The 15,185-nt window shown below is 44.1% G+C and overlaps 1 protein-coding gene across 2 annotated transcripts in view; it reads left to right on the forward strand.

Annotated features, from left to right (window-relative positions):
* Positions 1-14,607, forward strand: part of NR1D2 (nuclear receptor subfamily 1 group D member 2) — a 110,179-nt gene extending 95,572 nt beyond the window's left edge. For both annotated transcript variants that reach the window (XM_085630513.1, XM_085630514.1), the window contains exon 8: positions 8,745-14,607. In XM_085630513.1, the coding sequence (XP_085486639.1) occupies positions 8,745-8,941 (197 nt within the window). In that variant the 3' untranslated portion in view covers positions 8,942-14,607. The remainder of the gene's footprint in view (positions 1-8,744) is intronic.
* The last annotated feature ends 578 nt before the right edge of the window (positions 14,608-15,185 follow it).

A 15,185-nucleotide genomic window follows, 5' to 3' on the forward strand; every position in this document is an offset into this window, starting at 1 on the left:
CGGGTAGATAGATGGATCACCTTCCCACTATCTCTGGTGGGCATAATAGCCTTGATGAAGATGGTAATACTGCCAAATTCACTATACATGTTTCAGAACATACCCATCCCTTTGAACAAGGTCTCTTTTGACCTGCTGATTTCGCTCATGATCCAACATTCCTGGGCGAGCAAGCAGCCTCAGCTAAGCTGGAGTAAGTTGCACCTGCCTTATGATAGGGGAGGATTTGCAGCACCCCATTTTGAAGTATTTTACCTGGTGGCCCAGGTGCAGTTTGTGCATCACTGGATGCATAATAGTCAAAGTGCCCCACATATTGCTCTGGAAAAGGGGCAACTACACCCCCTTCCTTTACAGGAGGCCCCCAATTCCCAGTTTGCCAGTCCTGTGCATGACATACACACAGTGAGATGCACTGCTAAACTGGCTTCGCTGTGAAGTGTTCCTGAGGCGTACCCCCCACTCATCCCTCCCCGGGTGGACCACTCCTCTACCATGATGACTCATATTAGGCAAAAACACATCATTACAATGGGTGACCTATTCACGTATCATGAATTTAAAACATATCGGGAATATTTGGGGATGCTGAGAACGCACTCATGGGTACTATTACGTATGATACGCTTTATCATGCTGCGGGTAGAGTTTACCAGACATTCCTTAAAGAGCCGCTAGAGCGGTCTGTACTGTCCATCCTTCTGTCTACTCCATGCCCCATTAAACTAATCACGCAACTGTACACCGCTGTCATGTCCATGATAGAAGGAGAGCCTGTACGGACACATGTAAGATAGTCGAAGGGCCTGGGGATTGATGTTACTGATGTGATGTGGACATATTGCTGCCAACAAACCAGAGAAGTCTTCTCCAATGGTAGATGCAGGGTAATACACTATAAGCTCCTGCACAGGACGTATTTTACCCCAATGATACTAGCTAAGTATACTCACACCGAGGACACTAGGGGGCATATTTACATGAAAATCACCATCGCAGTGACGCAAATAATGTTGCTCCACCGAGCTGCATCATTTTCCAAATGCAGGGATGCGCAGTATTAACAAGAATAAGCGCATTCCTGTGCTCTCCCTTGCGCTGGTGCTAAAAAAGCTGCCTAGCGCCAACTCAGGCATCCTTGCACCACGGTGCAAGGGTGACTGCGTTGCAGTGATGATTGTGTTTGTGCAGGAAGGGAGACCTTCCTTCAGAAAAACAATCATTAATGACGTTTTTACTCCTTCTTTGTGTGCTGCAGAATGCAGCATACATAGAAAGAGCCAAAAACGAGGAGAAATATAAGTATTTCTCCTTGTTGAGCCACATGAACGCCTCCTTTTGAAGAGCGTTATTTTTTGCAGCTGCCTTAGATTTACAGATCCTTGTAAATCTGGAGCAGTCTCAAAAAGCCATGGGTTCTGATTGGAAACGCCCACAGCAACACCCATTGCACGCCCCTTTGCCACAGAAAACTGTGTTGCAGAGGGCCATATTTATAAGGCTGTGTTAAGACACGCAAAGTGGCTTAGCATGGCTTTGTAAATATGGGCTTGCAAAGAGCGCCACTGGAGCGTAAAAAAAGTGACCCTTCAGGGGCTTGTAAATATGCCCGTAGGTGTAAAAATTGTGGTGTGTGGGGGGTGGATTTGCTCTATGTGGCATGGAGTTGCCAGAGGGTTGACACGTTTTAGGGACAAGTCATGACTGTGACCCATCATGAATTCCATCTCTCCCTCGACACTGTTCTGTGGGTCATGTTAAAAGTATCTGGCCTTAAAACAATCATTAATAGCGTTTTGCTCATTCTATGTGTGCTGCAAAACAGCAGATCATTGTCAAAGCTGATTACAAAGGTCAGACCTATTGGCTTTGCTAGTGTTTGTCTATAGGAAATTGAGCTAAGTAATGGTCTCTCGTAGCAGTCTGATACGATCACCCCAATTAACCATGACTGGTTGTTAGGATCACAATCACTTCTAATTCGCCAAGGGGCGCATTTATGAAAAAGTCACGCTGTGCAGCGCAGCAAGTTACCTTGCTGCGCTGCAGAGCGTGACAGGGAAAGGGCAGAAATGCACCGTTTAAAAAAAAATCTTCTTTAGTGGATTTTCAGCTGGTTTAGCTGACTTTGAAACCAGTCAGGATTACAGAATGATTATAAAAATAGTTCACAAACATATCACTCTCAATTACATTTGCCATGTCTCGCACCACAACAGTAAATCTTGGGACCTCAATACCAGCGACTTTGTGGCAGTAGATATCTGTAGTATCTTCATGTAATGTTATCACTGTTCCCCTTTATCTTGTAACTAGCTGCTCAGCCAGCGTGAGAGTTCTGTGTGGAATGTTGACATGGCTGGAATGCTTGGGTGCTTGGGTGTGTGTGAGACAGTTGGTAAGATGGGCTGAGCAGCTAGCAGGCTGCTCCTGGTGGGGCTGTTCTATGGATCTTAATAACTTAATAAATATCATAAAGGCATCTCTCGGCTACGTCTGCTGTGTCACCAATGTAGTAAAATGCCAGCTTACTACATTTGGCGACGATTTGGAGACTTATCCACGTTTTACAAGGTACCTCAAGGAAGCTCAAAGATGACAAGCCTTGGATGTTTTATTTTTGGAGGTACACAACAGAAACTAGAAGCAAAGAAAGCAATTGGAACAAAGGATGGTTCTCAAATGACCACAGCTTCTGCGCAAGTACATTTCCTGGAGGAAGTGGTACACAAGGGACAAATGATTAAGTGTGGAATGAAAGGGATAAAGACTTACTTGAAAAAAAATATTTGGAGTAACAAGACACAAGAGTGTACAGGAGTATCACGCCACGCAGGCCCACCAGTGTCCATTACACCTGACAGCCCCAGCCAAGGCGTGCTATGCTCTACTACTGATGAACTGTAAAGTAACGAAAATTGTGTTATTTGTCGGGCTAAACAGAACCTCCAAGGGTGTACTAGTTTTTTTGGGATACTCAGTGACGCTGGCACCAGTGAGCTCAAAAGCATCTATCTGCAGTTGTTGGTTTTTATAGAAACTGGATTTGTGTGCTGTTTCTGGCTCAATTGGATACAGTTTGCCACATATTTTTGCCTGACATGTTATCCTGTGGATCTACTGCCATAATGGCAAGCAATGTGCAGGTTTGCGGTGTGACGAAGATCTACAGCAGTGAATGAAGTGTGTTCAGTTGACTGACGGAGGTGTCAACATGGGTGCGGTTGATCTACGTTGCTGCTGTGCCAACTGTGTGATCACCATTTCTGTCAGCAACAGCCGGTTAACATTGGTGCACATAGTTCAGCTTTTTCACGTTACTCGTTAATGGTGAAACCTTGGATCACTTGTGAGTAATTAATGTATTTTTGCTGCTTCGTTTTCTATGTTAGCGGTTGGTGTAGTTCAAATTTAAATTGCACCGTTAAAGCAGCGCGTGACAAGCGCGAGTCTCACCTGTCTGTATGCTGCGTGGGGAAGTCAGTTTCTATCGTGTCATCACGCGCTTTGTCATTGCACGATCTACATCTTAGAGAGAAGTGTACATGTACTGTGACGTGTACCGTGCTGTGCATCTACGTTTTGTGACATGTACGCTCCTAGAGCCATCCGGCGAGCGTAGCTTCAGCGTACAGCCATTTTATTCTTCTGGCACCAATGCAAGTTCAGAGTTGTGTTGGGGACACAAGGTGCCTCTCGGACAGTGAAATAAGCAATGATGGTTTCAAGGCAGCTGCAGCGTCTTTTGGTTCATTTTCTCCGTTGCTGGTCATCTTAGATATTTTCGCTGCAGATGGAGCCTGTTTTCATGGTAATGTGCAAGGCTCCAGTGTTGCTCACTCAGTCATTGTGACACTTCTATTGAAAAATAAGTCTCACGTCATGTACATCGAGCATGTCAGAAGTTATTGACTTGTGAAGAGACTGATGGTTTCGCCCTTTGGTTCACGCAGTGGTCATCGTTTGGAACAAGGTGACTTTTTAAAATTGCATTACTTTCAAACAGGCCGTACTTTCTCTCCAGTGTTTGGCATCAGAGTGTCAAGTTTGCACAATGTTCACCAGTTATATGAAAATCAATCTGCCTCCACATATTCTTAGACTTCAAGAGTCACCATTTGTTTAAACTTCACGCTGAGATTCTGGAGGTTTTTGCAACAAGTCACATCCCTGTTGTAGTGCTTGTAATGGTTATAACCGGTTAAATTCAATTCTGTGTACTTCCATTTACAGAGTTTTGTCTTGTTCAGTGGGATCTTAGCTTGGTCCTGTGAGGCGCGTGAGATTTTTTAAAGGATATATCTAACTTGTTATGACTGAGGAGTTATAGTTGTATGCCTGTTTCTGTTTTACACCCTGCCTCTCTCGTTAGTCTAGTATGGCATCCTTTTTCTATTGTTGAATGGGTTTTTAGCCCCTTTTGTGTTTGGTGTTCTATTTTAGTACCACTTCCATTTTGTGTTGGTCGTGTAGTGTGTTTCACTCACTTTGTGCTGCACGTGCTCTTCTATTGTGTGTGTGTCAGTCATGCTGTGACTCACATGTCTGTGTATAGGGGGTGTCATTCCCACCCATTTAATTAGTAATGGGTGTTAGTCCTATATAGTCAGTGTTTAGGGGGTGTTAGTCCCACCTACGTTATTGTTAATGGGTGTTAGTCCCATATACTCAGTCTTTAGGGGTGTTAGTCCCACCTACGTTATTGGTATTGGGTGTTAGTCCCATCTACTCTGTGTATAGGGGGTGTTAGTCCCACAGATGTAATTTGTAATGGATTTCAGTCCCATTTACAGTATGCTTTATGGGTTTGTGTCCCATTTTGGTATTTTTTTTGGTTGTGTTCCTTACATAGGAATACCTTGATGGGTGCAGTCCACCCATAGTTTGGAGTACATACACGGGTGAGATCCACCCTTAGTGTATTTGTTCTGGGAGTGTTTCTCCCCGCATGTCTCATCAATGTGTAGAGTACCTGTAGTCCTTTTCTACTGTGTTTCTCTGCGTTTTGTTTCACATGTATCTCCTGTGGTGTTCTCTCACTTTCTGTTAGTGAACTAAACGTTCTTTTTGTGTTTTATTAAAGGAGGAGGTTGGTGATAGTTTGTATTTATCTTTTCATCCTTCTTTCTTCCTTTGTATAGTCTGGTTCCCTCTCGTGGTATGGTTTATACCTTTTACCCTTGGGTTTTAGACTATTGATTACTTGTGTACATTTTGTGTATAGTTGTTTAGAATTTTTAGTATTGTTTGTTTTATTTTCAATTGTAAAGGGAGAAGATATCTGTAGTATCTTCATGTAATGTTATCACTGCTCCCCTTTATCTTGTAGCTAGCTGCTCAGCCAGCGTGAGAGTTCTGTGTGGAATGTTGACGTGACTGGAATGCTTGGATGCTTGGGTGTGTGTGAGACAGTTGGGAAGATGGGCTGAGCAGCTAGCAGGCTGCTCCTGGTGGGGCTGTTCTATGGATCTTAATAATTTAACAAATATCAAAAAGACATCACTCGGCTATGTCTGCTGTGTCACCTCAACTCATGGAACCAGCTTACTACAATATCAGTAACCTGGTGTTATTTTGTAAGGGGATATGCTCACGTGTAGGCCAGTACTTCATAGGGAGGCGAAGTTGGTATGGGGAGTGAGCAAAAGGAATCGTAATGACGGTCTCCCTCCAGCGTAGTAGGAGTGAGTAGATCTATGGATACAGGGCCTGGCCCCTTGATGCAAGTAGCTGTTTAGACTGAGTGACACCTCCTCATTTTATTGCTTGTTAAGCAGATAATTATGTAAGAGTTCCCATATATTTCTAGGGCGGGAGCTGGGGGGCAATAGTTTGGCATGTGTGGTTAATTGCTCTTGGCAGTGGGTCAGGTCTTTCAGCCATTCCTTGAATTTAGGTGCTCTGCCGTGACCCCATTTTCAAGCTGTTCTGCGTTTAGCTGGGAGTAAGCTCAGACTTAATATTTCCTAAAGCGGATGTCCATCTCTCCAGTGAAGCACGGCAGTGCCATGAGCGATGTGAGCAGGATAGGTTGACCCTCATGTCTGGGAGGGCTTGGGCTGCCTCCCTCCCTCCAGTAAATCTGTATGGAAGCGCTGGACCATGCAAAAATGTGCACCCGCAATGCCGCATCTGTCTAATTTGTAAACCGGAAGGAGACGCTCTTCGCGCAACTTTACCGGCGTTTATTACTTTCTGTGTAGGAATTTATAGTGGATTATCCGTAATCTGCTACTAAAGGCTTTCTTGCCTGTCTGTATGCAGCAAAAGCGCCATTGATCATTGGTCAGAGGAGAGTCTAGATCCATGTTTCTTTGAGTCCGGAGACGACTTTCAATAGGGAGGATTACTAGCTGAGCCGTAGAATGCAGAAGGGATGCTTGGTGGCGCTGTGTGTCAGCTTGGAGCAACATGTGCAGCGCATCAAGAGTAGGGGGTGCTAGTGGGAAATCAGGAGTAGCAGCCTTAACAGTAAGTCTTATCCATATATATAGAAAAACATCATGTGGGGTTCGCTGTTCCCCTGCAAAAAAAAAGATTGTTCTATCTATCAAAGAGCCTTCGCTATAGAGGTCATCCCAGGTGACCAAACCACGTTTGCGCAGGCGTTGCTGGCAAGCTGTTTCGTGCGTGATTGGCAGGAGAGGGTGATATGGCAGAGGGATAAGAGGAGAGTGTAGTAGTAGTTTGCCCAATCTTTGGGCCATTCTAGACCAGGCTAGGGAGGTGGATGTGACTGTGGATTCATCCAGACGTCGGAGTCGGTGTGAACCCCCGGATAAGAGGTGAGGGGGATAGGGGCCTTGTATCCTCGTTCTATTGGTAAGTATGAAAGGAAGGGAGTGAGTTTGTACCAATGGCTAGCGAAATGGGCTTTTGCGCATCGGTAATATAACTCCATGTCTGGGGCTTCAAATCTGTCCTTGGAGAAGGGCAGTATAAACGTCTCTCATTGGATCCTGGCATACTACCAGCCCATCCCAAACGTATTAGCTGTTCTCTAAGGGCCTTGAAGAAGTGGTATCCTGGCGAGATTGGCTATATTGAGGAACAGATATAGAAGCGTAGACAGAATAACCATTTTCATCAGCGAGATGCGTCCCGCTAAGGATAAGGGCAGAGAGAGCCAGCGTGTTATGCTGTCAGTAAGATTAGAAAGCGCTGTACCGTAATCTGCCCTTACGATTTCTTCCTTGTATCTTGTCACCATCACTCCCAGGTAGCAGAGCTCAGTGTCACAAATGCGCCGTATTTAAGGCAATACAGCGCATTCCTGCTTTTTCCCCTCCGCTGGCACGGTTTTGGCAGCTTAGCTCCAACGCAGGCACCCTTGCACCTTGGTGCATTGGCGCCTATGTTGCATGCAGGATTGTTTTTGTGGCAGGAAGGAGCACCTTCCTGCACAAAAAACAACCCTGGGAGGCATATTCCTCTTTCTGTGGGTGCTGCGTTGTTACGCAACCAAAAATGATGTTGGACCAACCACCAGATATAGTTTGGGTGGACGGTCAATCTTTTTTGGAGCCACACCTCTGTGAAACACTGGCCTGTATATCATTGTAGTCTTGTACAGTAAACCCTGCAAGTGGTATTGACATGCTGGGGAAAAACTTACAGCAAAGCAGCAACACTTGTAAGAGAGGTAACAGAAATGTTTCCCAATCCTGGGGCACTTTTCCTCTGCTGTCCCACTATGCCTCAAATAAGTGTCCCACCATGGAACTTCAACTCTCTCCATTCTGAAAACTAAACTTTCATCAGGTGGGAACATTTCTGCATAATTCACCTCTGTAGAGCTGGGATAGATTTGTGACATGAAAATGTTGTTTCTCATCACGAAGTACAAGTTTTCCTAGTTACAGTCAGTGATGCATCATGGAGATACCCCCACTCTCCCGGAGAAACTTAACAAATAAAATGGACACAAACTATATCGGGCACAAAACAGTTGCTCCCTCTGCCAGTGGGTGACAGAATGTGTGCCTGATTCGATAGATTCTGGCAGGTGCTGAATATTGCTGGATGCCATCTTAGATACTGGGCTGTAGGTGTATTGGAAAAGGATCATGTCAAAATGTATTTCAGTGTTTTGCCATATGAATTTCAAATTGTGTCATATCCTTCTCAACACAGTTATATTCAACTCAGTGCATGTAATTTTCATTTCAACATATCACATTCTTTTCATCATCTACCATAGTGAGCTGAACATATTCTATATTAATTTTAACATATCATTTGCTTCAGTGGAGTTACCATCATTTCAGTGCATGCAAAATGCATTTCAACATGTCATATGAATTCCATTGTATGCTATTTTCTTTTCTTATTAATATCCATTTTTATTTCAGTGTGGTGGTTGTGCATTTCAGTATCTCTTATTTAATTGATGATGTGTGTTTTTAATATTATTCACCAATTAACATGTTCCTTGCACTGTGCATTGCATTTCTTTTTGTATGTTACAATCCTATGCATTTCATGAGATGTCATACTTTCAGAGCTGTACTTTTGACATGGTACCCCATATGATTGACCTGAAAACAATGGATTACTTTGGCTCTGGATGGCGACACTTTGGCCATTGTTCCAAAACTTGTATTTTATGCTATTTTTTCACAGTGCTGGGTCACTCCTCAATAGTGTTTCTTTAGTACACAAACAAGGCTATTGATGACTTTGAAAGCAGTTCCTGCCTGTGTTTCACTCATTGCCTCTCTCTCTTTCTCTCTCTCTACCTACAGATCGATCCGGTATAGAAAACGTCAACTCGGTGGAAGCCCTGCAAGAAATGCTCATTCGGGCGCTTAAGGCTTTGATCAGCAAGAAGCATCCTAACACGGCATCGACATTCACGAAACTGCTGCTGAAGCTGCCAGATCTGCGGTCGCTCAGCAACATGCACTCAGAGGAGCTACTGGCCTTCAGCATCCACCCTTGAGCCCTGAGCTATTGAGACATGTGACACGTTCTGTGGACACCTAGCATGTTCTGCAGATATCTAGCCTGCTCTAGGGGCAACCAGCATGTTCTATGGACAAACAGTGTTATTTTAGGGACCAGTTTTCCTTGCTAAGGGTTGCATGACTTTGGTAACCTTCCACCTCATGGTTCTTTCTTCCACTACCCTAAATTTCTTGTCTCTCAATCTCACTCTACTTTGTTCTTTTTCAGCCCAGCTTCTTTCTTGGCCGCATATTTTTTTTTTCTCTTCCTCCTTATTTCTCCCTTTGCTGTCTTGCTGCTGGTTGAAGTCGGATATCGAAGAATAAGTCCTCACCCCCAAAAATGATTGCCAGTGCCCACCACCTGTAACCACGGGCACAAATTAAGCCCCGTAAAAACTATAATTGAAACATGCATGAGGCTTGTCTGATGTAGCTACAAACTTAGAAATGACGTATGCTGGTGTTGGGGATGACTGATGATGAATGAGTTTATGAGTTAAAGATTTCCTTCAGGAGATCTCCATTGATACTCAAGCACTGATAAACCCTCTCAGGCCATTTTGGAACCAGCTTTTACTTAACATCTATTTGTGGTTGCCTCTCTTTAGCCTATAGCGTACAAATTCGGATTAGTTTTCTTGAAAAAACATTTATAAAAGTATTGTATCAAATTACAAATAGAGAAAACGAAGGTACATAAAATAGAAAATGTGGAAAACAAATCGCAGTGCCACAAGCCATATGTCTGCGCCGTGCTGCGTTACTTTCAGAGCACAGGGATGCATCATGTTTACAACAATATGACAGATCCATGTACTCTCCCCTGCACTGGCGCACAATTGGCTGCTATGGGCCAACGCAGGCACCCTTGCACCATGGTGCAAGGGTGCCTCTGTTGCGGGGATGATTATTTTTGTGCAGGAAGGGATACCTTCCTGCACAAAAACAATCACAAGAGGTGTTTTCCTCTTTCTATGCATACTGCAGAATGCATATTTATTTTTGTAATAGTTCTAGCTGCTTTGCCTTATTGTGCTATTGAAATCCCTTCCAAGGACTCTTCTTTGGTCAACAGGGGGCAAGGGTGGAGCAAGTCGTTTTGCAAGCCTAGCCTCCCACATTCGCCTTCTCCTGACATCCTGCCTCTCTCATATGACACTTGTGTTTGAAGTAATCCCTTGGCTAGATTCCTTTAAAATTCCCTTTGAGCTGCTTAGAGCCCAAAAACTTACATAAAATTATGTGAAATGCCACTCTGGCATTTCACACTATTTTTTATGCTAAATTCGCAATAAAAAGCTACTAAATCAGATGGAAGAGAATAACGACCACTCACATTTTTCAAGTTCACATATTTAGGATTTTTACCCGAATAACATCTCAATTGCACAACATGGCATTATGGCTTAATTTCAGGCATTTCACTTAAGAAGCTCAATAAAAAATTCTGGATATTATGCGAGGTCACCCTGGCATAAACAAAATTTCGCCCAGGCCTATTGCTCAACAAATTCCAAAATAGCCAAGAGGGTTGGATATTTTCCTCTAGAGAATCTCTTACAAAAAATATTCAAATGTGGTACTTTTGAGGCATCTTGGCATGAATTTAACAAAATGTAATACATTTTTAAGAATTATTCGCAGTGGGGTTTTAGAGAAACTCACACAAAGTATTTTAAAAAGTAGCAAATGGTGCAGCCAATCAAGTTGGACCCTCCAATTAGGCTCATGTGATTGCTAATGGGGGAGCCAGTCAAGTTGGCTGAATCCCTTTGGGAAATACTTCAATTCCGACAGCCATGAACAACACACGGATATTGGGCCCCCCAGATAAAATAATATTTTGCTGCTGGAACACTCCCTACTAGCAAAGGATGTTTCTTAAGCCTTTTGTGCCACCTGGTGGGGGTATCATAATGTCTGATTGGTGCCTTGTACCTTTTAGTTAGGATCACCAGGTTTTGAGAGGAAAAACTGGGACAGGCCAGACATAAAAGTAGGACTAAAGCCTTTAGCCTTATATCCACACTTTTATAAGCTGTGCATACAAAATATTAACTCCGGTAGAACCTCTACTCTGAACCCCTTGCCCTCCTTCCCACTCTATTTTTCTTTGCTGCAGCATGCATGCAGCCAACCTCCTGTGCTGCTTGAATGAAAGTATACCTTTCAAGTCTCCTTTGCAGGATGAATTGACTTTTATTCCAGAAACCGATACATGTTTTTGAAATTTAGCACACCATAACAGTTCCCTGAAAACCGGGACCGTCAGGGGAAATCCGGGAAATCTGATCACCCTACTTTTAGGAAACTTTCACAACAACTATTTGAAATGCTCGATGTCACGTCTGCAGCTAAGATTTTGTGTGCTGCAAAGGTGTCTTAAATGGACATGTGTGCAGTGTACTCAGCTAACTAGAAATATTAGCTAAAGATTTTGAATTAATGCCCAGCTTGTTAGCGGCTTTGGCGAAACATGTTAACCCAGCTGTCAGATTGCTTTCCTTTCACCCTTTTCTTCTCCATCTTGGGGATCTGTTTCCATGACCTTGGGGTAGCAAACAGAAATACTTTGAAATATGATGAGATTACCCTTATGTTGACTCCAGTACTCCTGGTCTCAGACTCTCTCCTATTGTCTACACCCACCTACTATCCCCTTACCATTGCCGTGCCTGTCTGTAGGCGTCAATGCATAGAGGACGTGCACTACTGGCAGAGCATTTTTAATAACCTAAGATGCAGGACCAGGTCCTGCCACAAGTGGGTGCCAAATTCCAATTTGTTGGTAACAGTAGACAAGAGGGCATATTTATGTAGAAATCCCACTGCACAGCAAGTCACCTTGCTGCGTTGCGTGATGGGGAAAGGGCAGGAATTTACTGTATTTAACTAAATATGGTGCATTCCTGCCTTTTCCCAGCCCGAGCGCATGGTGTGATGCCTAGCGACAATGCACGCACTCTTGCAGCATGGTGCAAGGGTGCCTGCATTACAGGCAGGATTGTTTGTGTGCAAGGAGGGGCACCTTCCTGCACAAAAACAAATCCCTGGAGGCATTTTCTTCTTTCTATGTGTGCTGCAGAATGCAGCGCACATAGAAAGAGGAAAACATAAGGTGAAATAAACATGTCTCCTCGTTATACCTCACCTAGGGAGGTGTAGCAATCTGGCACGTTCCTAGGTCTACCACTTATGGTAAATCTGTGAATGTGCCAAAATCCATGGGTGTTCCCACACACCACCCATGGAACGCCTCGCTGGGGCGGTGTACCGTAACACTGAAATTTGTGCTGCATTGCATTACTCAGGATTTATGAAGCCACTCTGGGCCACGGAAGGGAGCCTTGCGTGCTTTGATAAATCGCATCTTAAGGGTTGCGTTGCTTTTGCACCCCGTTGCGTGGTGAAAAAGCAACACAACCCCTTGATAAATATGCCCCAAGGTGTGTCATTTGGGCCTACTCATGCGCCGGCAGTCATGCTCCTCTATCGCTCAGTCTCCGCATGCCTATTAAGATGCTCTTTGCTCTAAGGTAGACTGGGACATAAACTTGCTGGTGGCTGCTGCTGCCTGACCCTCAGCTTCTCTCAGTGGCCACAGACAGCAGTTGTATCATCCCAACCAGCAGAAGACTCCTCCCCCTCTCAAAACTGGGCGACAGCAACAGGAAGTAAAAGCTGCTGGGTGCATGGCAAGGGATGGAAAGAGTCAGGGCTCTTGTATGAAAGAGTGTCATTGAGGACGTCGATCATTTTTGCAAACTGGACAATCACAGAAAAGTGAGACTTTATTAAAACTTGTAATGTCTGCATTGTGGGGCAACATGAACACTGGAAATGTGTGCATACTGGGCCTTATAGAAACTGGGACCTGTTTCTCTGCACACATGAAAACTGGAAATGTGTGCATACTGGGCCTTATAGAAACTGTGGACGGTTTCTGTGCACTGGACAACATGAAAACTGGAAATGTGTGCATACTGGGCCTTATAGAAACTGTGGACGGTTTCTGTGCACTGGGCAACATGAAAACTGGAAATGTGTGCATACTGGGCCTTATAGAAACTGTGGACGGTTTCTGTGCACTGGGCGTCATGAAAACTGGAACTGTGTGCATACTGGGCCTTATAGAAACTGTGGACGGTTTCTATGCACTGGGGCAACATGAAAACTGGTAATGTGTGCATACTGGGCCTTATAGAAACTGGGACCTGTTTCTGTGCACTGGGGAAACATGAAAACTGGATATGTGTGCATACTGGGCCTTATAGAAATTGTGACCTGTTTCTGTGCACTGGGGCAACATGAAACTGGAAATGTGTGCATACTGGGTCTTACAGAAACTGTGACCTGTTTCTGTGCACTGGGGCAACATGAAAACTGGTAATGTGTACATACTGGACCTTATAGAAACTGTGACCTGTTTCTGTGCACTGGGGGACATGAAAAGTGGTAATGTGTTCATACTGGGTCTTCTAGAAACTGTGGACGGTTTCTGTGCACCATGAAAACTGATAATGCGTGCATACTGGGCCTTATAGAAACTGTGACCTGTTTCTGTGCACTGGGGAACATGAAAACTGGTAATGCGTGCATACTGGGCCTTATAGAAACTGTGACCTGTTTCTGTGCACTGGGGGACATGAAAACGGGTAATGCATGCATACTGGGCCTTCTAGAAACTGTGGACGGTTTCTGTGCATTGGGGAACATGAAAACTGGTAATGCGTGCATACTGGGCCTTATAGAAACTGTGACCTGTTTCTGTGCACTGGGGGACATGAAAAGTGGTAATGTGTGCATACTGGGCCTTATAGAAACTGTGGACGGTTTCTGTGCACTGGGCGACATGAAAACTGGTAATACGTGCATACTGGGCCTTATAGAAACTGTGACATGTTTCTGTGCACTGGGGAACATGAAAACTGGTAATGCGTGCATACTGGGCCTTATAGAAACTGTGGACAGTTTCTGTGCACTGGGCGACATGAAAACGGGTAATGCATGCATACTGGGCCTTCTAGAAACTGTGGACGGTTTCTGTGCACTGGGGGACATGAAAACTGGTAATGCGTGCATACTGGGCCTTCTAGAAACTGTGAACTGTTTCTGTGCACTGGGGCAACATGAAACGGGTAATTTGTGCAGAGTGCACGGCTATACAACTGCTGCACCAATTGGAACAATTTTGAATTTTGAAATATGTGTTAACCTTGGCTTTATAATAAATAGTACTGGGTGCATGATGGAGCTTTCTGTTCACTATTAATGTGTGCTAAAATGAACTACATAAAAAAGGGATCTCTGCATGGCTAGGGCATTATGGACACTGCTAATATGTGCATGCTGGGCATTAATGAAACTAGCTGCATAAGCATACTGGGGCATTATGGAAACTGGCAATGCCTGATCCTGTGCATTACTGAAACTACTAAGCATTGTGGACTTTCTTAATTTACACTCAATGTTACTTTGTGACTAATGGGCAATAAGTCAAACCGGGAACATGTTTTCACTTCCCTAATGTAGACTGTCAATTTGTGAAAAAAGGCATTGTGGAAATAGTCAACTCTTTGTGATTACTAAAACATATAGAAAACTCATGCTGACTGGGGCAATGTGGTGAACCAGCAATAAATAGAATATTGGGGCATTATTGAAACTATAAATGTGTATTTACTGCAGCTTTATGGACACTAACAATGAACATTTTCTGTGGCATTGTATACATCCTCATTGCGTGTTTACTGGGGCAGTGTGCTTAGTGGGGCACTATAAGAGCAGTTTGTAAGATCATTTGTTTTGACTTTCACCATGCACACACAACCTCCCATCTTGAATCGTGCATTCATCCTGAAGGTCTGGACAGATGGCCTTTCAATTAAACATGCACACGGAATCATTCAAAATAAGGGTAGTCTGGTCTTCTTACATTTATCAGAAAACCAAACTATTGCCATGGTCTCTCTCTGGAGTTTCTGTGCACCCTGATCGCCAGTCTCCTCGTATTAGATGTGTCACAACCGGGCGGACCACATTAGGGTGCAGCTACTCATCAGTGATGAGCTTAGCCGGCAAAGGAGTACAGAGCCAGAGGGTCTCAGCCGGAACAGAAACTAGAAGTCTCCAAAGCCAGCTGAGACAATGTGAACTCTCCCAAGTCTAGCAAAATCTTCTCGTCATGTGTTCCAACAGTGCTTAACTTGAGCCGGTTGTTTACGGTGCTTGGCACCG

This window comes from Triturus cristatus, chromosome 10 (assembly GCF_964204655.1).
Source record: "Triturus cristatus chromosome 10, aTriCri1.1, whole genome shotgun sequence".
Classification (NCBI taxonomy): Eukaryota; Metazoa; Chordata; class Amphibia; order Caudata; family Salamandridae; genus Triturus; species Triturus cristatus.